The sequence below is a fragment of the Caretta caretta genome, chromosome 25 (genome assembly GCF_965140235.1).
Source record: "Caretta caretta isolate rCarCar2 chromosome 25, rCarCar1.hap1, whole genome shotgun sequence".
In the NCBI taxonomy this organism is placed as follows: Eukaryota; Metazoa; Chordata; order Testudines; family Cheloniidae; genus Caretta; species Caretta caretta.
Genome location: NC_134230.1, coordinates 16,276,345 through 16,298,756, shown reverse-complemented (window position 1 = coordinate 16,298,756; position 22,412 = coordinate 16,276,345). Strand labels below are relative to the sequence as shown.

Genomic DNA, 22,412 nt, shown 5'->3' with positions numbered 1-22,412 from the left:
GGGGTCTTACCCCCCCGCTGGACCGTGATCGTGGGCTAGGCAAGCCCAGCTCCCTGGGGCTGGCACCACTGGTGGGCCGGGGACAGCGGAGCCAAAGCCTGGATGCCTCCCAATCCCGCCCCGCCTGCCCCCCTTCCCACGTGGGGCCAGGCCAGTTTGCCTGGAGGCTGCACTGGCTGTTGGTACCAGTACAATGAGATCTGGGCATATGGCCAGACTTGGCATATCACCCATGTGCCCGGGGCACCGAGCCCCACATCACCACTGGCACAGCACAGAATCACCCGCCCCATCCCACACGTGCAACAGCCTCAGCCAGGACCTCCCCTCTCCCCATCAGCTCAGGGAGCTGGTGCTTTGCGAGGGGCAAGGGGACAAGCCCCTGATGCTCTGGTCCCCATCTCTGCCCTCCCTGCCAGGAGGCTCCAGGGCAGGCAGCAGGCCCTGCCTGGCATCCCCCTGGAGTAGGATCTCCCTTGCGGCGCTGGCCCTGGCTGGGGACGAGGCTGGAGCCCGTATCTCGGTCACCTCCCGGGGTTTGCCTGCTGGCTTCGCACTGCAGTGGGGCAGGGAACAGCATCAAAAACAACCTGTCTGGGATGGGCTCTGAGCCCAGCCCCAGCACTCGGCACCTGAGGGCTGGTGGGAACTGAGCTCCTCCAAGAACCGCCCCCACTCCCGCTCCCAGTCCCTACCCCCCATGCCCCTGGTTGCTTCCAATCCTACATAGCGGTGGGGGTGGGGTGCATCAGCAGGGACGGGAGAAATAAAAATGCCCCCCAAGCTTCCTGTCACTGCTTGATCCCTGCCCTTGGAGGGGAGGGGGTCGAGATCTGCCCTACCTTCCCAGGCGGCTAGGGGGAGCGAGCGCCCCCAGCAGAGCAGGGTAGTGCTGGGGGGTGGGCCATGGTTCTCCGCCTGCCAGGGGCTTGCTGGGGCTGTGGGGTGGAGCCCCTGGGAGTACGTGGGGATGGAAGATCTAGGGGATGGAAGTCGAGTCGTGCTGGGCTGCAGGGGGAAGGGGCTGAGTCCCTGGGGCAGGGCCGTGGAGGGTGACGGGCCCTCGCTTTACCTTGCGATGGGCCTGGGGCTTTCACAGACGGGACAGGAATGCTGTCTAGGGGGCTGGGCCTGGGAGTCAGAACTCCTGGGTTCTGCTCCCAGCTCTGGGAGAGGAGTAGGGTCCAGGGGTAAGAAGGGGGCCAGAGTCGGGCCTCCTGAGAGCTCTTCCTAGCTCTGCTGCTGCCTCTGCCCGTGAGCATGGGTGCGTCCCTTCCTCTCCGTGAAATAGTCCCAGTAATGCTCGACGAGGAGACCCCCAGGCGCGCGGGAGAGCGGAGCTGGCCTCCACGCGGGGACTCGTTCAGCAGCTGGGCCGAGCCCCCTCCGACAGGCCTAGCAGGCAGGGGAACCTTGCGTTAAAGAACTGCATGGAAGCAGGGTGTCCCTGCGGCTGGGATGAGCCGGCACCGAGCTCAGCCCCGGCACTGCCTGGGAAGCTCAGGGGTTGCTGTAACCCCGGCCTGCAGGAAGGGGCAGGAGCTCCACTCTGCGGGAAACAAGTTGGGTTTGAAACAACAAAGCCACATGCAGTGGCAGAGGCTGCACGGGGCGGGGGAGTGGGCCAAACTCCACGGGGGTGGGGGGGGGGGCTGTGCAGCGGGTTGCCCACTGGGCCTGACCCCCCGTCATTGGCACCAGTGTGAATCAAGAGCACATGCCAGGAGCCGCTGGTGTCAGTGTGAACAGAACAAGGCCTAGTGGCCGTCAGTGTAACTTGCACTGATTGGCCCACCTGTGAGTGTCACGGAGCAGCAGGCAGGACTGGATGGAGTCTCAGGTTGTTTCTCCCCCTACCCTGTCCTCTTCCCCTCCTCACCGCGGTGAGTTAAGAACATAAGAACGGCCATACTAGGTCAGACCAAAGGTCCATCCAGCCCAGTATCCTGTCTGCCAACAGCGGCCAATGCCAGGTGCCCCAGAGGGAGTGAACCTAACAGGTAATGATCACTGATCTCTCTCCTGCCAGCCATCTCCACCCTCTGACAGACAGAGGCTAGGGACACCATTCCTTACTCATCCTGGCTAATAGCCATTAATGGACTAAACCTCCATGAATTTATCCAGTTCTCTTTTAAACCCTATTGTAGTCCTAGCTTTCACAACCTCCTCAAGCAAGGAGTTCCACAGGTTGACTGTGCACTGTGTGAAGAACTTACTTTTATTGGTTTTAAACCTGCTGCCCATTAATTTCATTTGGTGGCCCCTAGTTCTTATATTATGGGAACAAGTAAATAACTTTTCCTTACACACTTTCTCCACACCACTCGTGATTTTATAGACCTCAATCACATCCCTTGCACCCCCCGCTGGCTGTCAGTTACGTTTCGACCCCTTTCCCTAACCTCGGGGCGGCTCCATCCTCTCCCATGGGTTAGTCCTGATTTACACCGGGGCTGAAGCATGATCAGGAGCAGGCCTGTGTGACCCCAGCTGAGGAGCTTCCACAAGTCATTTACATCACCCCTAGCTTTGGCCTGCTTGGCACCCTCCTCCACCAGCTCTGAATTTGGCCCTGTGTATTTATTTATAGCTGATATGGCCCAACACCTCCTGAAGGCAGGTTTGGCCGACAGCCTGGAAAATGCCATGGATCAAAGAGTTAACTTACCCTTTCTGCCCTGGCTCCAAACCCGACCCGATAGAAACAAATCAGCGGGGGGGTTTTCAGGATTTTCCTCCGAAAGGGGAAAACACTTCGGACTCGCCCGGCCAGTTTGCCCTGCTCCCTTTAGGGAAGGGCACGGCCGTGGTGTGTTCCCTATCAGAGCAGCATGGGCCTTTAAGGGTTAAGTGGGAAACCGGGACGGCCATGTGCACCTTTGGGTATGAATATTAATAACACCAGTTGTTGTAGGCAGGATCAGAGCATTAAAAAGTGAAACAACGTAAGGGGAGGAGAAAGGAAAAGGGCTTTAGCTCCATCCCCGAGGAACCGCACGGGACACTGCGTGGCTGGGAGATCCAGCATGAGAACCCACCTTCCTCCAGCGTTTTGGGACAGCTAAACCCAGGAACTGGTTACCCCGGCACGGCCCCCACCTCCCTCCCCCCCGGAGGATCAGCACATGGGACGCCGTCCAAGCCGATGCGGGCCAGACTCCAAGGCTACAGGCTGCTTGGGAATGAGAGTACAGGAGTTTCTGGAGAGGGGAGCTGGGCTGGACTCTCCCCCACGTGCAAGTCCCCGTCCGGGTGCTCAGGTCTGATCGGACGCTGAAATCTTTGGGAGAAAGTCGGGCACCTGGCACAGTTAGTTCCCAGCTCCCCTCTGGGAAGTGAGCCCAAGCCACCAGCATCCAGGAGATACAGGTGGGAGCTGGGATGGCAAAGCACCCACCTGATGCCAGGATTAGCGGAAGGAGAGGAGCGGGCACAGAAAGCCAGGGGTGCCAGGAGGGTCTGACATCCAGCCAGCTGACCATGGGCTCCCAGAGCGTCTGGTAAGAGTATTTCTTTCTTATTAACCCTTTGCAATCTGTCCTTTTCTAGCCCCTGTCGCCTGAAGGTTCTTCAAATGTGTGGCGAGCACTAGCCATGGGAGCCCCACCACCTCCACAAATGTTATTCACCCCAAATGTACAGATGGGGGAACCCGAGGCACGGAGCGGGGAAGTGATTTGCTCACGGTCAGCAAACAGAACCCAGGAGTCCTGACTCCCAGTCCTCGCCCGTCTCTAACTCCTTGATCGTACTCCTTCCCCACCCTCAGCTTAGAGAGAGTAATAGCACAGGGAACCCTCAGCCAGCAAAAGCCAGGCAGGCCACTGAGATGGTCTATGAGCTCCAACTCACCTGGGCTGGGGGCAGCGTAAGGTGCTTGCTTAAAGCAGAGTGGGGGCAGGCTGCAGGGTGTGGTGTCTGGGTTTCACTGTGATTTAGAAGCTGGGAGGGTTCTTACATCCTGTCCTCCCCATCCTGTCCCGTTCCCCACCATCCCAGCCACATGAGAAAACTTGTCATGTCCCGGGTGGAGCATCCCCGGCTGCTGCAGCTTGCTGTGATACTGAATCGGAAACAGTTCGGGCTCCAATAAAACCCGCTCGACCAGAGCCTGTGAGATCAGAAGAGAATTCCCCCCACCTGACCCCATAGCTTCAGATGGACTCCGTGGGTGCTCTCTGCATGTAGATGGCACCCCTTCCGGCCTGGCAGGGGCAGCTGGTGTGCCAGCTGCTGGTGCCACTGATGTTCTGTGCCCTGCTTCTGCAAATCACCCGGCTCCAGCTGCCACATGGAGGGCTTGGTGATCTGCTGGCTGCAGTCTCTGATCTGTGACTTTGCAGTGAGGATAGGATAACAAAGGTACCTCCAGGAGCTGGGGATCCTTGCCCCCCCAGCACCCTCACACACGGGCATGGCATTAACTCGCCATCACTGGCACACCCAGAGGGCATCTCACGGTGGTGAATGGGTCTGATCCTGCCACCTTCACTCACCCATGCCATCCCCCTCTGGCGTGAGTGAGAGGAGAATCAGGCCCAGTGTGTGTCCGGTTGCAGGACTGGGGCCCTGTTTCTACACCACGGGCTGGATTCTACCTTCCTTCCCTGTGTATCACTCGAGAGCAGGGCAGGGTTTGGCCCAGCGAGTGAAACCATCACCAGCCCAGGCTGGCGTCCTGGCAGGGCTCTGGCCAACGTGTCTGTTCTGGGGCCTGCTATGGGACCAAACACAAAACGATACCCCCAGTCGCACCTCTGATTGTTCCATGTCTGACTCATCTTTTGAACAATGTAGGGACTCATCTCGAAAAGCTCCCTGCGTCAGCCAGGCAGGGGGAGCAGGGACGGATGGAGACAACACTCCAGCAGGACTTTCCCAGCCCGAACTTCTGTGACTCTGCGGGAAAACCCAGGGCAGCTGGGGGTCAGAAGGGGTGGGAGGAGGGGTGGTTAAGATAGAATTTTTCAAGGCAAACTAATTGCTTGTTCTCTCCTGCATGGAACCGGAATCCCTCAAACCAGACGCTGTTCTGAGGAGGGTTCTATGTTTTAGAGCTCAAGGAATTCTAACTGGGGTGCAGTCTAGAACCCACCGGGTTCGAAAACCCCACGTGAGCCTGTTGCTTTGGCCCAGACCTGTGTGCGCTCTGGAACCCTGTGCAGGCCTAGGGGACCCAGCCTCCGCGTACCCCATGTGAGCCCGGGGCGTCTACATTCTAGAACCCGGCTCATTTCTCAGGGGTTGTAAATTCTAGAACCCGCAGGATAGGCTGACGGGGAGGCAGGTGTCGCAGTCCGGCGCTCCCATAGATCACAAGCCCTTTGGGGCAGGGACTCTGTGTACCTGTGTGTGTCTGTCTGGGGTGCAGCCCCAGGCACCCGGAGCCCTGCCCTGAGTTCTGAAGTGCTCTAGAACCCAAGGTGAGCTGGTGGCATGAGCCATCCCAGGCTGGCCGCGTGACTCATCTCCCAGGAAAAGAGCCCCGAAGCCCGGAGCAGGAGCTGTTGAGTGCCCTGACAGTTCTACCAGCGGCTCAGGGTTTCACCTCTCGCTTTCAGCTCGGTTCTCAGCGGGGGCCGCAGGATCCTACCTCTGCCCTGTCCTGCCAATGCCGCACGGGGGGGGGGGGGGGGGGGCAACGGAGCAATGCCTCCCAGACGGGCTGTTCTGCAGGCAGGCAGAGTGGCCAGGAGCTGAACAGCCCATGGGGAATGAAAAGTGACTTGGGGAGTGGCCAGGCTCACCCGGGGAGTGGCACAGACTCAGACTGAACCTAGGTCCCAGACGCAGGCCAGTGCCCGACCCATAAGGCTGGCCCGCGTCCTAGGCGGCTGGCCTCTCCGCTCTTGTCTCCTCCGCCCCTCCCAGCCCCCCCCATTTCCCCCTCCCACACCCCCCCCACATCTCTGCCAAGGGCCTAACCTCACCCGACAGTCAAACACCCCCAGATTTGTGGGGTCTGGACCTGGAACCCAGATGTGGATGCAGCTTTCATAGCTTGACCCCCCACAATGGTCTGAACGGAACCCCCCAAAACAAAGACATTTATTTTGGAGGGGCAGGGGAGAGGGTCAAAATCTGGCCCCACATTTTTCATCCCAGCCCCCCCCTCCCATCTCCAGTCAGCCCGCCATCCCCACTGGATTGTAGGAATCCACCCCACCTTGTTCCCTTCCCTGATGATCTCACACCTGAGCTGTTGTGTCTTGTCTTATCTCTGTGTGTCTTGTCTGGCTCAGGCCGAAATCCGGGGGGAGGGCCGGGACCAAGCCAAGCTTGCTTCGCAGGGCTCATGTCTCCCTTGTGTCTGTTATGCACCTGTAGACATGAATGTGGGTAACTAAGGGGGGGACACACACTCCCGAGAGGGCCCCCCCATCCCTGTTCCCTCAGGTGCCTCTAAGAACCGGCCAACCTCAATAGCTTTGGCTGCTTCTCCAGCCCCCTTGAATCTGCAGAATTACACCAGCCTGGCCTTTCTCGCTGGCTCCCCCCATGCCTGCCTGGGCTGGAACAGCAGCCTCGGCCCATGGCATCTCAGGGACGCGCGGGGCCAGCATGTGACTGACAGTGGGTCAGGTACTGGATTGGGACCTGCGTTCAGTTCCCAGCTCCCCCACGGCCTCTCTCTGTGACCCTAGGTGAGTCACTCGCCTCCCTGGGCCACAGTCTCCCCCTCTGTGAAATGGGGGTTCAAAATGCTTCCTTTGCCTGGTCTGTGTAAGTGCCATGAGGCAGGCAATGTGGGAGCCTTTGCCACCTAACGGGGAGTTGGGGGGTTGACATGCCGGGCAGGGCAAACTCTGGAATTCACGCTGAGTTTTCTCTCTGGCTTCTTGCAGGCACAGTTCCCTGGGGACCGTCCTGCTCCTGACCTGGCTGAGTGTGGGCTGGGGCATCGGCAGCACTCAGGTAAGTGGAGGAGAAGAGACCACGTGGACAGGTCAGATTGGAGGACAGACCTTCCCTAAGGCCTGGCCCAAGCCTGCAGCAGAGTGGGGGTCATGTAGGATCTGAACATTTCCCAAGATATCTGTCCCCATTGATGTACGTCGTGGTATCACCACCTGTAACTGCAGGACCCCGCTGACCCCTAACAGATAATAGGCCTAGATATACACCAAGTGAGGAACATAGGAATTACCAGGCAGGATGAGACCCACGGCCCATCTAGCCCAGTGTCCCTTCTCTGATGGTGGCTAGCACCAGCTGCTTCTGAGGTAGGTGTGCGAAACCCTGCAGTGACAGTAATGGAACAACCTGCCCCCTTGGAAATTTCCTTCCTGACCCCTGTGATTTACGGGTTGGCTCATGCCTAGAAGCATGGGAGTCTCCGCCCTCCCAAAGCTCTGGAAATAAAAATAACTTGAAGCACTTGCCAAGGGTCACAATGCCACTATATCTGGCTAACTGACTGGTAGATAGCAATTCATCTGTCCTTATCTAAGCATTCCCACCCACCACTGCAATGCAACCCCCGCTGGAGTGAGAGCTGGCAGCTGTTTGACAACACAAAGCAACAACAGCTACAGAGGGGATTTTGGGGAGATAGGATGTAAATGCCTCCAGCTGGAAGCTGGCCAAGATTTTGGGAGTAACAGGCCCCTGCGGTGGGGGATCGGTAGCAGCCACAAGGGGTCAGGGCCCCATCTCCAGCAGTAGTGGGCCTCCGTTGCAGGAGGCATGTTCCATTCGTCATACAGGAAATAGTCTCTTCTCTTCTCAGCTGCTTTATTCCTCTGCAGCCAGAGCTGCTCTGTCTTTCTTTAACTGGCTGACCCAGCCCTCCCCTCTTGTCTGCTCCTCGGGAGGCAGGGTTGGCAGCTCATCAGGGTCAGGTCGCTGGGTTGGTCCCCCCTTTGGGGTGGGGTGGCTTGGGCACCAGCATAGGAGACCCCTGGGAGATCCTGTCCAGGAGCCAGTGAATTGATCCAGCCAGGCCTGGCCGTTTGCTTCTCTCCCAGTTGCCAGATGACCCCCCCACCCCATCTCCCTGTTTATTTCCAGCTCTGCCCGTAGCTCATTAATCCCAGCATCTGCTGGGGAGTTAACAGCCCAGGCCTTGGAATTCTCCGGCCGGCGCCCAGAGGGCCCAGTGCAGAATGCCCACAGAGCTGATACTGATCGGCCCAGTTGTGTGGGGGTGCCGAGTGAGCCGCAGCGCAGGGCAGGTGTGACACTGTTGGGGGTTACCCAAGGCGGCCAGGAGGAATCACTACCCAGGGCGGGGCCGAGCTAACAGGTGTGACTTGTTGTCAGTGTGCATTGAGTCAGCTCGGAGACCCACCCTGCTGCAGGTGACAAGTTTCTCTCTCCCCCCCACACCCCGGGGTTTGGAACCCAATATTCTGCGTGTTACGTATCTGTACAGATGCTTCCCTTCCAGACGTCTCACACTCCCCAAGAGAAGAGGCTGGGTTTTCGCTGTTGGGAGAGACTGTCAGTGAATAGTGTGATGGCTGGACACTGATGTAATGTTCCTTGCCAGGGCATATTTGTGTCCCAGAAGGGACTTGCCCAAAGCCACACCGCAAGTTAATGCCAGAGATGAACCCAGGCGTCCTGGCTCCCAGTCCCACTCTGCTCTAACCCACTAGACACCCCCCCGCCCCACTCCCCTCCCAGAGCTGGGGTGAGAACCCAGGTGTCCTGGCTCCCTCCCGCTGCTCTGATCACGGGATCACACTTTACAGGCCAGCTCGGCTGTAAACTCCACGTGGGCTGGTGCCTGAGTTCTAAGCAGCATTTGCACTGCGAGGGGGAGAGAGAGGGAGGGTGTCACAAGGGGAGCCCGTCAGCAAAGGAAGAATCTAACCCAGCGCAGCAGTGGTGGGTGTGAAGGGGCCCTGGGAATCCCAGCTCTGGGCGTGGCAGAGAGGGCCCTACGCAGGCCCCAGGAAACACGCTGCAGACAAGAAGTAACTGGTGTGCAAATTACCAAACGGGCCTGCATCCTCCCCCACCCTAACCACAGAGGCAGGGACCCACCCACGGCACTGAGATCATCACTCCTGTCCTAGGGCTGGGTTAAGGACACAGGCAGGGGCTCCTCTCTGCCAGCATGGCAGAGCTCTGCATCCTGGAGCAAACACTATCTGGTCACAACAGTTGTGCACTGTGCCTACTTGGCACAAGGTTGCAGGGCAACCACGTATGGGGCCCTGGGTACATCTGCCCCCTGGTCTCCTGCACGGGTGGCTCCGCCCACAGCTCCAGGGGACGTTTGAGTGAGAGGGGGGCTGAGCCCCCAGGGTCCAGCTGAATGCCAGGGGTGGTAGCTGCCCCAGGGAGCATCAAAGAAAGGCCTGGGGTGGAAGGCTGTAGTTTGCCACCAGAGCGGGTGACCGCTGGACCCTGGCACAGCTCATTTGTGGGTCAGCTTCCACATGGGGGATGCTCTGCACTCGCAGCCCACCCCCGTGTCTCTCACCAGCTTCTGGCACTTGGCTTTTCCCGGTGGTCAGGCCCCCGTGCATCCGTGTGTGCGTGCGTGTGGGTATGTGTGTAGTACAAGGCCTGCAAAGCCCCATGCACGCATATGTGTGTACGATATTTGTGTGGCATTCTATGTGTGCCTGCACACACGTGTGTGTGCTCATGCGTGTGACTCCATGTGCAGTGGGGGGGAGGAGATCTGCTTTTTCCATCACCCGGCCCCAGGCATGCGGCAGCTGGGAGTCCCAGAGACGCAGCAGCTGATTTGGGCCTGGAGGTTCCTTCCAGCTTCCAGCTTTTAATAGGCAGCAGGTTTATTAACAGGCAGCAGGTTTAAAACAAATAAAAGGAAGTATTTCTTCACACAACGCACAGTCAACCTGTGGAACTCCTTGCCAGAGGATGTTGTGAAGGCCAAGACCATAACAGGGTTCAAAAAAGAACTAGATAAGTTCATGGTGGATAGGTCCATCAATGGCTATTAGCCAGGATGGGCAGGGATGGTGTCCCCAGCCTCTGTTTGCAGAAAGCTGAGAATGAGCGACGGGATGGTTCACTGGATGATTCCCTGTTCTGTTCATTCCCTCTGGGGCACCTGGCATTGGCCACTGTTGGAAGACAGGACACTGGCTAGATGGACCCTTGATCTGACCCATTAGGGCTGTTCTTATGTTCTTGCCTCCAGCTCTGGGCAAAGGGAGTACCAGTGTAATAGATTCCTATCTATCTATCTATCTATCTATCTATCTATCTATCTATCTATCTATCTCATTCTCATGGTGGTGGCTGAGCTCTTGTGAGTCACACCCCTGCAGGGTGCTAGCATGTCGTCCCACTCCCCCTGGGGCTGCTCAGCCAGGGGCAGTACAAGTAAAGGTGTATCCATCTCCCCCCCGCCCACCTTTGGGGAAGTTCCCCTCCAGATCTGGCTCTGGACTCTCCAGCCTGGGGCTCATCACTCTTCTCCCCAGGCCGGTCCCTCCACCCCGTCCCGATCACTGTCTGAGAAGGACAATGGATAGCGGGGCAGGGGACTGGAAGGGGAGACAGGCCTGGCTGGGGGGGAGCCAGGGGATGGGAAGCCAGGAAGGAACCTTCATTCCAAACGTCGGGAGCAGAGATAAAGCAGGCACTGGAGGGATCCTGCAGGATTCAGTGAAAGGAGTGGCAGGGACAGAAACCAGAGAAGGAGACAATTACAGGGCTGGGGAGGAGGAGGGGGATGATTTCACTGTGTGATGATAACTGCCCAGCAAAAATAAAGGGGTGGGGGTGGGGGAGATCTAGGATGTTGACTCCACCAGAGAAGCCATGTGGCCCGGACTCCCCCCTTTCCTCCCCCCCGCCTCCCAAGCCTTCTCAAGTGGCCCAAACTGGGCAGATCTCAGACTTATTGTTACAGCTACAAGCTGCCCGTGGCCTCCATCCAAACCGTGAATGGAAACCACACGCCTGACGCTGAGCCCGCGCCCCCCCCAAAATTGTTCAATTGGAAGCAGTTCTCTCCAGCGTGCTACAGCTGTGCTCCCCCCATGGCGAGTGTCCCAGGATGCCCCACTGGCAGGGAGCCTGGGGGGCTGGTGCCAGCTGCACGGCGGTTTCCAGGGACTGTGTAACAAAATAACCGGGGAAGGTTCTTGGGGATCTGCCATCTCTGCACTGGGCTGGGCGTGTTGGCGACAGGGCAAAGGGAGTGGATGGACGTGGGTGATCCTCCCGGTGTGGAGCAGGGGGAGTATGGGGGGGGGCAGATAGCCCCTCCTGGTGTGGGGCGGGGGAGGATCTGAGGGCAGAGGGACTGAGGCACCCCTCCTGGTGTGGGTTGAGGGGCCCCTGTGGGAAATGTTGCTTGTATAACTGGAGGGGCACAGGGCAGGCCTGGGCTGGGAGGGACTGGCCCATCCGGGAGGGGTGACTTTGTCATCTTCCTTTAAGTAGGGGACAGCCAGCAGGACCCTGGCGTTCGGCCTGGAGCCTCAGCCCCGCCAAAGGCGCCAGCCAGGCCATGGGGAATGGACGCCCTGGGGAGGCTGGAGTGCGTGCTCCAGTACGTGTGGGGACGGCGCCTCCTTTCGCACCAGGAAATGCATCCGGTGAGTGGAGGATCCGGGGGGGAGAACCATGGGAACCCTCACCATGTTGCGTAACCATGCATGGAACAGGCATGACGGCGTCCTCCCCCAGGGACCAGACACAGGGCATCTCAGCCTGGTATTACAGGGCCAGTGCTGATGTGGGGCATGGGAGAGGTCTTTGGCCAGGGTGCGAATGACCCCTCTGCAACGCACCCCGATGCAAAGCGACATGCACGTCTGGAGACCACCGGCTCCACTCCAGGCAGGCCCAGGAATCCACCTCTGGTTCTGCCCAAAGGCCGTCAGCCGAACCCTCTCACCTCCCTGCGCCCAGCATGGCCAGCTGCGCCAGTCCTGGGCAAAGGCTGGCCTGGATTCCATGGCCCAGCCGGCAGGGATCCAAGGAACAGGCTTGATTTCTCCAGCGGCCCGAAAGGTTCTCATGGAAAAATATTTTTCTCTGGGGCATTTCCGACGACTTTGCATTTTAATTTGGCTTGAAACTTGGGGGGAGGGTTCTAATGACAAAAGTTTGATTTGGGGTTTTTTCCCCCTTTTTTGGAGGGCAGGGGAAGGAGAATAACAATATTTTTAGTTAATCTGAAAAATTCCATGGGAAAATGTGGAAGGAAAGTAATTTTTATTTGGGGGGGGGGGGCGGGAATGTTCTGTATTTTCCCACCTGCACAAAATTGCAGATGAAATTTTTTAAGCTTCATTTGACATTTTTGCATGGAAAATACACAGGCTTGGCCTGATTTCTAGGTGGGGAGAGAAATAAAAAAGCTTAAACTTGGGCAGAATAAGCTGCCCCCCAACCCCCTCCCCCGCTATTCGTACCCCCACCCCCTCCCTCCAAGTGACTGGGCTCAACCTGACTCTGAGGATCAGACGAGATGATCCCAATGGTCCCTTGATATCCATGACGCACACGGGGTATCGGTCCCCTTTTGGGGACCCCTGGCTGTGGCTGGGATTCCAGGCAGACAGGGGCGGGGTGCAGGCCTGCGGATTTGTCTGTGCCGGTTGGCCAGAGTCCGTGGGTGAGCGGGTTCCTTATCTCTGCCCTGATTAGGCGGGGAGGCGCCTGGCGAGATCGGGCGTGATTCAGGGCACGCTCTGCCCTACTCCCCCAGCTCCCCAGCCTCGGCGGGGATGTCAGCCGAGCGTCTGGGCAAGCAGCAGTGCTCGCCGTGGCTAGCGCCGGGAGGCATGGCTGGCTGGGCAGGCGTCTGGCTCTGTGCCCTGCCTGGGATTTCGGGCCCTTTTCCTTCCGCCTTGTTTTCCTCTTGGAACCACCACACATTCTTCCAGCGAGTCATCGCAGCTCCCGCACCCCACACGCCCCATCCCGGAATCCCTGCCCCGTCACCCGCCGGCTCCCTCCCGTGGGCACAGGGCCTATGATGGGACCCTGCCATTGCCCTGCCACCCAGATGGAAGGCCTGGCAGCTTGGGAGCCACTGTCCTAAGGTCCTTTTACCGCAGGTTCCCTGAAGAGGAGCTGTGTGCAGGGGAGCCCCGGCAGTACCGCGTGTGCAAGCTGCACGTGAGTGTGCACCAGAGCGACGGCGGCTGGAGTGGGGGAGGGGTGCATCTGAACCAGTTTATATCCGCACTGTGTCGTCCCCCCAACACACGATGCCACAGCAACACGGAGCTGCCAGCTCAGAGCGAGGCACCAGGGTGCAATGGGTAGGGTGTTGGACCGGGACAGCGGGCACCTGGGTTCTGTTCCTGGCTCTACCGCTGGCCTGGCTGGGTCCTGCCTCTCTGTGCCTCAGTTTCTCCATCCGCTCCTCGCGTGAACTTTGCAGCCCCCAGAGGGGTGGATGCCAGCGGCTGGCCGCTTCTCTGCCCCATTCCCTTGGGAGGTTTGTCCGTCGCTGCCACAACTGGGTCATGCTCCATCCTGTCTCGGTGGCAGAGCCCCGTGGTGGGTGGTTCCTTCCTGTGTTGTCCAGCCCAGCCCCTCTGCTGCTCTGATCTCGAGACTCATGTCTCATCTGACTCCCTGGAAAGACAGAGCTCAGGCATCCAGACCAGCACTGGGCATGGGCATTCTCCCTGATTCTGGGCCTCCTGCAGTTCCCCGCCACTTGCCCCATTTACAGGTGCCCCTGCTGGGTGCATGATAACCTGCCCGCTGGTCTCTGCTAGTACAGATGGGACTCGGTGGCACTTTGCCATTCCTTCGCGTGCCCGATGGCCAAGGCAAGGCAGGTCGCCCCCCTGTGAGGCTGCAGCCCTGTGCCCTTCCCTTGCAGGAGTGTCCTGGCAGCTCGGTGCCCTTCCGGGCCGTGCAGTGCTCCCTGTATGACGGCAAGCCCATCCTGGGGAGCCAGGCGAGGTTCCAGTGGGTTCCTTTTCATGGAGGTGAGTCCTGGGTTCGAAACCACCCCCGCGGTGGCACAGCCATTCTGCTGCCTCTCCGTTCTCACCCTGGGGGCCCTTCTCCAGCCGCCCTTGCTGAACGGCAGGGCCTGCTGGTTTCCTGGCCCCTAAACTGGAACCGCTCCCATCCCCGGCTTTCTCCTCCAGCGCCCAACCTCTGCGACCTGAACTGCCTGGCGGTGGGACACAATTTCTACTACACCTTCGGCAGAGTGCTGGACGGGACCCGCTGCAGCCCGGACTCCCCGGATCTCTGCATCAGCGGCCAGTGCTTGGTAGGGCTCGCTTGGTGCTGCAGGGCATGGGGCTCGTGGGGGGCCCCGGACTGGGACCAGCACTGTCTGCCAGTGCCTGGCGTACCCAGGCAGAGGGGGGGTTTCGCCCTGTGCCTGGTACCCAAGGGGTTGCCGACGCCACGGCAACGAGGGATGCTGGATAAGGCTCACCCACCTCGCAGACCCTGCATTCAGGGGACGTAGGTGGGTGAGTCCCAGCCCTGGCAATGCGGGGAGGTGCCAGCACTCCGGGCTGACCCAGCCCCCGCTCATTCTGGGGGTCGTCCCGTGCTGGGGAGGGATATCCGGTGCAGCCACCTCGCGCTTCTTGACGCCCGCTTTCCCCTCCCACCAGACAGCAGGCTGCGACGGGATCCTGGGGTCCGGCTCTCGGAGCGACGCCTGCGGCCTGTGCGATGGCAGGAATGACTCGTGCCTCTTCGTGCAGAGGGTGTTCCGGGCCGCGCTCCCCTCCTCCGGTGATTGATTCTCCAGGGGTGAATGCTTTGGCTCTTGGCTTCAACGCTCCCTCTCTGTCTCCTCCGCCGCACGCCCTGCCCCCCGCCCGCCACCCTTCGGAGCCAGCCCATCCCCTCCTGCTCCGGGCACCGTATCCTCTTCCTGACACCAAACGGGACAAACCCACTGGCCAGGAGGAACTGAGCGACCCCATTGCTCGACGGCAATGCACAAGCCTTGCAGTTGATAGAGTGGATGGGCTGGCGTGGGGGGATGGGGCGTGCTGCAGAGATGGGGACCAGCTCTGGGAACAGGAGGCAAAACCCCATTTGCTGTGGTGCCAGGCTTCAGTGCCCACCACGCCCCTCCCTGCACAGTAACAGGCTTGCTAGTGGCTTCGCAAATAATCCAGGCCCCCGTGAGTAGCGGCAGGGGAGGGAAGGAGGGTGCCCAGCTGCACGTTGGCACGGCCCTGGCAGCCACACCCTAGTGACGCCAGGAGAAGAGGCCTGGCCCCTGTGGGGAAAGGGCTGAGCCCCCAGAAAGCTGCTGGTCTTTCCCCACAGGGCGGCACCAGGGCAAGCTTCCTTCTACACCCCCAAAGCATGTCTGAGCCCTGCCCTCCAGGGGGGCAGAGGGCCGTCTGAGCCCCTTTCAGTCCTGGGCCTCTCCAGAGGCTGCTATCGACGGCTTCCACCCAGGGTGGCCGTGATGGTGACTTCGGAGCTGGATTGGACATGGTGACCCCTGGGAGAAGGGATCCCAAGGCCCATTGCCCCACTTAAGCCCCCCCAGCCATCCAGCGCCCCCCATGCCTGCATGTGCCTGTGAAACTGGCATCCCGCCAGCTCCAAGCCACGCCGCAGCCTTCGCTTCCTTCCCCGCCCTGGACACGAGTTGGGGGAGCCGTGCAGGACGAGCTGGCCTCTCGCTGCCCCTGGGGCGGCGCCGTTGGGTTCAGCCCACACGTTGCTGCAGCGCCGGGAGGAACCAGCCTCCCACATGCCCAGGCTCTGCCCTGACTCCTGTCTCCTCCCCCACCCTAGGTTTCTTTGGGTACAAGAACGTGACGAGGATCCCGGCAGGGGCGATGCGCATCAAGGTCACCGACTGGAGCCGTAACTACCTAGGTAGGAGGAGCCATCCCCACCCCATGGCCTCTTGTTAGCCCCGCCCTGCCTCACTTGACTCCGCCCCCCCTCCACAGGCCACATGATGATTCCACTTGGAGTGCCTCTGTCCCACAGCCGGAGTGGCAAGAGCGAGATTGTCCCTGATTGTGCCTGGGAAAGGTGCCTTTATGCCAGAACCCAGGAGTCCTGACTGCTGGAACCGCATCCCGCTCTAACCACCAGACCCCACTTCCCTCCCGAAGCTCGGAAAGGAACCCAGGAGTCCTGACTCCCACCATGCCCCCGCTCTAACCACCAGACCCCAGTTCCCTCCCCAAGCTGGGAAAGGAACCCAGGAGTCCTGATTCCCACCCTGCCCCTGCTCTAACCACTAGACCTCACTTCCCTCCCACTGCTGTAACCACTAAATCTTACTGCCTAGCCAAGCTATGCTGGGTTGGGGCCCTTTGTGCATCCTCCCCCCCCAGATGGCACAGCTACAGGCCAATGCCATTGCACCATCTGCAGCTTTACCCCATGGTGCCTTTCCCCCGCCCCTGAGCCCAGCAGACCCTCACACTGTGCCCCCCCAGGTCCCCTCCCCAGTCCTCCCTCTCTCTCACTCGGGCCGCTCTGTGTCTCTCCACAGCACTGATGAACGGGGAGCAGCAGTACGTGATCAACGGGGACTGGGCCATCGACTGGCCGGGCGCGTACGAGGTGGCAGGCACCACGGTGCGCTATGCCCGGGACGCGGACAATCACGAGACCCTCGAGGCAGCCGGGCCGACAGAGGAGGATCTGCACGTCATGGTGAGGGGGGCTGGGGGAGAGAGCGAGCTGGGCTTAGGGGCTTCCCCATCTCGGTCTCCCCTTCACAGGCTGATCTCCCTGGTGCCCTGACAGCATAACACCCCAGGGACCCCGGTGCATGGGAGAACAGCCCCCCTCACACACACACACTTCCCCCAGCATGTGTGTAGGGTCTCCCCCGAGTGCAGGGCTGCGCACCCTGGTTCGTTATTGTAGGGTCTCTCGGGGGGGACTGTTGTATGCCCCCGGGCAGGTGGGAGCTGGGACGCGGGGGGCTCATGCAGCCTGATGGGTGGGCTCAAAGGCAGCTCTCCGTCTTCCCCCTGCCGAGCAGGTCCTGTTCCAGGAGCCGAACCCGGGCATCGAGTACGAGTTCTGGCTCCCCAGGGAGCGGCACGGGCACCTCCAGGGTGACTCCAGCCCCCTGCGACAGCCTCAGCCCAGAGGGGTCGACCTGGACCCACCCGGCATGCCCCAGCCTGGGCCTTGGACCACACTGGTGCCCCCCACGCACCTCAGCATCAGGGACACGACCACGGAGAGGGCCCGGCGGGGACCCACAGACACATCGCAAACAGGTGCCTGCTCTGTCCTCATGGGTCTTCCCTCCAGGGCCCAGACGATAGACAGACAGGACCTCGATAGACAGACAGTACTACTGGAGTGGACTGGGGCAGGATGCTACCCCATGGGGGCATATTGCAGAGCCCAGAGGAAGCCACCTTGGCAGCAGGATCCCAACTCTGCTGTGGGGGGCAGATATAGCACCATGGGGGTGGCAGGGGGGAAGGCCAGGGCTACAGAAGCGCCCCACCCCAGAGGGGTTCCAGACCGGGATCCGAACTGCAGTTCTGCCCTGGCCCCTAGCGCTCCAACGGGCAGAACCAAAGCCCCAGATCTGAGCCCCTAGGGCCCTGGGGGAAGTTTGGATCCGGAGCCAAACATCCTCCTGGCCCCAGGCCCGTTTGTCCATGGGGCTCCCCTGGCTGCTGGGATGTGGGACCCCCCGCCCACCCGGCAGGGCTGCTAATGCTCCCTCCCAGCCCCACCCTTAGACACAACACAGCATCCCTCGGCCCCTGGGGGCTTCCGCTGGGGCTTGCAGCTGTCGGGCAGGTAACGGGGTTGCCCTCATCCCCCCCCAAACGATCCTCCACCCCCCACTGACTGCCCTGGCTTTGTGCCCCATAGGGAGCTGCGGCAGGTGCCAGACGCCCAAGGGAAAGTCCCAGCGCATCCGCCACTACTGCCAGAGTGACTTCGGTAAGAGCCCCTGGCCCAGCCCCCTGTGGGGGGGCTGAGCGTGAACACGGTAGGGAGAGGGAGCCTCATGTCCCATTCCCCACCCCCTGAGCCAGCCAGTCCCCCCACACTCTGGGGCCAGCTCAGAACTGGCACCCCCTAGAGGCAGAAGGGCCCCATGTCCTATTCCCCAGCACCCCAGGGCAGCCAGTTTCCCCGGTGGGGTGGATTGAAGGTGGCGCCCCCTAGAGGAGGAAGGGCCCCATGTCCCATTCCCCAGCCCCCCAGGGCAGCCAGTTCTCCCCGTGGGTGGATTGAAGGTGGCGCCCCCTAGAGGAGGAAGGGCCCCATGTCCCATTCCCCAGCCCCCCAGGGCAGCCAGTTCCCTGCCATAGGGTGGATTGAAGATGGCGCCCCGTAGAGGCGGAGGGGCCCCATGTCCCATGCCCCAGCCCCCCAGGGCAGCCAGTTCTCCCCGAGGGGTGGATTGAAGGTGGCGCCCCCTAGAGGCGGAAGGGCCCCATGTCCCATTCCCCAGCCCCCCACGGCAGCTGATTTTCCGCCTGGCCTGTTGCTCCCCTTCCGCCCCCTCTCCCCGCCCCACCCCCACTCGGCTCTCGCCCGCAGTGTTCCGGGCCCGGATCCTGGCCAAGCGGCTGATCGGGCAGGAGACGCGCTACGACGTGCAGGTGAAGCACACCTACCGCAACCGCTTCCCCCTGGTGCACCGGGAGTACGTGTGGGTCTCCAACGCCTGCGACTGCCCCCCGCTGCTGGAGCGCCGCGAGTACCTGCTCATGGCCCGGCGCCACGTCAACTACGAGCACACGCTCAACCGCATCCTGCTGCAGCGTGGCAGCTACGCCCGGCCCTGGTCGCCACGCGAGGACATGCTGCTGCGGGACATCGCCGGGCACTGCGCCCGGGGCAGGCCGGCGTGACCGGGTGGGAGCCCCCTCCCGCAGCAGCGGGGGAGAGCCCAGCCGTGGACAGGGCGGGCAGGGAGCGGTTTGGGGGCGCCCTGACCCGTTTCCATCCAGCCCTCCCCCGTACATACTCGGGGTGATGCCACAAAATGCAGGGTTCCCCTCAGATCAGCCAGTCTGACCGACGCTGCCTTCACCTGCCACTCACCCCTGGGCTTGCTGGCTCCAAGGCAGGCCCTGATGCAAGCCTTGCTAAAGTCACCCCCTTGCTCCCAGTGCAGCCAGACCCTCACCTCGAGTGCCAGCCATGGGGGTGAGAGCTGGGAGCTGATGGGAGAGCGGCTGCTGAGATCAGCTTGGGGCGGCAGTGACGGAGGAAGGCAGAGGGCAATGGGAACGGGGGGATTTCAGTCTCCAGTCTCTCCCCGATCCAGCCATGCTGTCCAAGGGGTAAAATGGGAGTGTGGCTTCACAACAGGGCAGGATGTTCGAGTCCACGCCTGGTGGTCGAGGGGACACAGGGCTTTAAAACAGTGTCTCCCTACAGGGGCAAATCCAGGCTGTGAGCCTCGCAGCAAGCCAGTTACTAGACACTAGCCACCCTGCTCAGCCACCTCCCTGCAGCCCTGGCACTGCGAAATCCCTGCCAGGCAGGGTGCAAACGGCGTGAGAACCCAGCCATCACATCCACATCTGCTAGCATGCCATGCACACGCTAGCCCATTGTGCAAACACACACGCAAACACACGCACACGCTAGCCCATCGTGCAAACACACACGCACACGCTAGCCCATCGTGCAAACACACACGCAAACACACGCACACGCTAGCCCATCGTGCAAACACATGCACACGCTAGCCCATCGTGCAAACACACACGCACACGCTAGCCCATCGTGCAAACACACGCACACGCTAGCCCATTGTGCAAACACACACGCAAACACACGCACACGCTAGCCCATCGTGCAAACACACACACACACGCTAGCCCATCGTGCAAACACACGCACACGCTAGCCCATCGTGCAAACCTACACATGCAAACACACACACACACAAGCTCACTCTGCAGCCCCTGCATCCCCGCCGTGCAAACCAGCACCCACCCAAGTCCCGCCCCTCACACACCTGAACTCGTCTGGAGCGCCCGAGGCAAAGCGTCTGTGTCTGTCTGTAACTAACCCCTCTCCCTGCCCCCTCTCCCTGGTGCAGGGCTGGGCGGCTTTTCTCGCCTGGCCACTGCTCGGAGTTGAGTCTCTGGGATCAGACACTGCTGTGCTGCGCCCCCCCCACCCCACACTGACGCCTGCCGTGTGCTCCTCTCCCGGCTCTGCCCAGCAGTGATAACGCTTGAGTCCCTGGAATCCCACCCTCAAGCCCACGGGAGGTGCCCTGGACTCCATCTGCCCAGCCAGCTCCGTTGCCTGGGCCCACCAGCGCATGCCAGGCGAGCTTCCCAGCTGGGCTGGGTCCTTGTTCCACCCTCACCCGGCCTGTCCCACTGTCTGCTTCTGCTGGGAGCCACACGCTCCCTTCAGCCTAGGAGTGGGCTCCCAAGAGCTGGCATGGTGGGCATGGGCACACCATGAGATGGGCACCTGAGGGGGAGTGGTACAGCCAGAGAGGGGTGGCCCCCGCCCGTGAGGGTGCTCCTAGGGCCAGGGCAGTCGGAGGAGGGGGCAGACAGACACACCAGAACATGCCAGCAGGTGGGCTCTGCAGGAATGGGCAGGGCGTGTGCTGAGATGGGCCTCGCAGGGGTGGAGGCTCCTAGGACTGGGGGCAGAAGGGGAAGGGGTCAGAGATGGGCACAGCGGGAGGCGGGCCCTCCCTAATGCCTCCTGAATGCACTGCTAACCCAACACGTAGTCCAGACTTGCCCCTAGCTGCCCCTCGGTGGCGCTCCCTCCCAGACCCCTCTGCAGCCCCCCTGCCTGCTTCCATCAGGGCACTGCCCAGCCTCTCGCCCGGGGAGAGTCAGGCCAATGCGGGGCTCCCCTGCTGCACCCCATCCCTTCTCTGTGTTGTGTTTTTGGGGTAATTTATTTTTGCAAAATAAAATATGTCGCTGTGTTTTTAATTTAAGCCTTTCTCCCCCAGTTTGGCCAAGTGCCTGAGCCTGGACCATGCCTGGCATGTCCAGGGCCCCAGCTCTCTGCCAGCCACCTCTGGGCTGTTTAACTGCTGCTCTGCAGGGAAAGGAAGAATTCTGCGTCCACTGGAGCCCAGAATGTCAGTAATGAGCCAGCATCCAGCCAGGGCAAGCACCAGCTCCGGCCTTTACATCTGCAATGATCCCAGGGGGGTAGGGACCTTGCTCCTGCACCCCCAACCCCACATCCCTTCCCATGGAGCCAATGCGTTCTCTGCTCTCAGATACCCGGGGAAGCACCTTTCCACACAGCACTGGGGCCTTACCCAGGAACGCCCTGGCCAGCTCCTGCGTTTACAGATGCTCCCTGGGGAGCTTTAAGGCCCTCCACGCAAAGTGGGCAAAGGCCTTAAAGCCTCATGCATCGGTGCTGTATGTGCCTCCCCCCCCGACCCCAGCCAGCATCTCCCCGCCACTCAGGGCTCCTGCCTCACCATCACTCTGCAGGAGCCCCTGGCTCAGGTGGGGCCCTGCACCCCAGTGATTCCGTGCCAGCCTCATCTCAGGGCTCCAGGGCGTGTCACCCACTGAGTCACAGCAGCAGGGTGGCAAGGAAGTAGGCAAGCCCCGCCCAGCTATCACCAGAACCAGGGGCTGAGGCCTCCTGACTCATGACACTGATGGCTCTCTGTTTGCAAAGCAGCGTTCCAACAGGCTCCCAGCCCGACCCGCTCTGGAAGGAGCGAAGGAGCGGGAGAGGCAGAAAGGGAAGCACTGGCCTGGGTAGAGCTCGGCAGAAGCCAGCGCTCTGGCCCCGCTCCCTTATCTGGAGCTGTTTCCCGAAACAGGCGGCTTTATCTCCAGGAAAGGAGCTGGAAAGCCCCTGTCACAATTAACAGTGGCGGAAGGACTCGCTCCTTCCCCGCCAGCACACTCAACTCTCACCCCTAGACCCAAAGCGCTTGCCAAAGGGCAGCTCCGTCCCAGGACAACAAACCAACACGGGAACAGGCTGTGAAATCACGGCTAAGCGGGGTCTGCATCGCAGAGGTGGGGCCTGGTCGTCCCCGGTGGATTTTTTGAGGCATGTGCTGTGGCCTTGACAGGCCTAGAGGCTTTGTGCTACCAACAGCGTCTATTGTTTGCCTTCCCCCCGGGACAGCTGGAGGGTTCCAACCCCAACGAGTGTGAGAACGCATCAAGAAAGAACTAACGTCAAGTCGCCATGAGAAAGAGCGGGATGTGTGTCTGAAGTCTGGGACTCAAAGGCTGCTGAACAACTGCGCTTGGCTACTTGAGGCTGCAGGGTGCAGGAAGCAATAAGTGTTGACATTTCATAGCTCCAGCCACTCCAGAGATGGCTAACCAGGCTGCTGAAATGCGGCTGCTTCTGGGATGCTGTTGAGAGCGGATTCAGAGCACGGTGCTGGGCACTAGCAGGAAATGGGTCCTGAGGGTGAGATCTAGCAAGGTGTGGAATAGCCTCGGAAGGGATGGGCTGGCCCATGGCCCTGGGGAATACACTGCAAAGGGAACCATCCTGTCCAGGGCAGGAGGATGCTGTAGCTGGGATCTGTT

The 22,412-nt window shown here is 60.7% G+C and overlaps 1 protein-coding gene across 2 annotated transcripts; it reads left to right on the top strand.

Annotated features, from left to right (window-relative positions):
• The first annotated feature begins 2,791 nt into the window (after positions 1–2,791).
• ADAMTSL5 (ADAMTS like 5) lies at positions 2,792–20,822 on the top strand. Of its 2 annotated transcripts, XM_048831245.2 has the most exons (12): positions 2,792–3,503; positions 6,849–6,918; positions 11,380–11,534; positions 13,005–13,065; positions 13,784–13,892; positions 14,058–14,185; positions 14,541–14,664; positions 15,691–15,774; positions 16,406–16,569; positions 16,904–17,147; positions 17,761–17,832; positions 18,439–20,822. In XM_048831245.2, the coding sequence occupies exons 1-12, from the start codon at positions 3,385–3,387 to the stop codon at positions 18,750–18,752; spliced, it is 1,644 nt and encodes a 547-aa protein (XP_048687202.2). In that variant the 5' UTR covers positions 2,792–3,384; the 3' UTR covers positions 18,753–20,822. The 2 variants fall into 2 exon arrangements, with proteins under 2 accessions (XP_048687202.2, XP_074979255.1); XM_075123154.1 differs by lacking the exons at positions 2,792–3,503; positions 6,849–6,918; positions 11,380–11,534; positions 13,005–13,065 and adding an exon at positions 13,077–13,211.
• Positions 20,823–22,412: the final 1,590 nt, after the last annotated feature.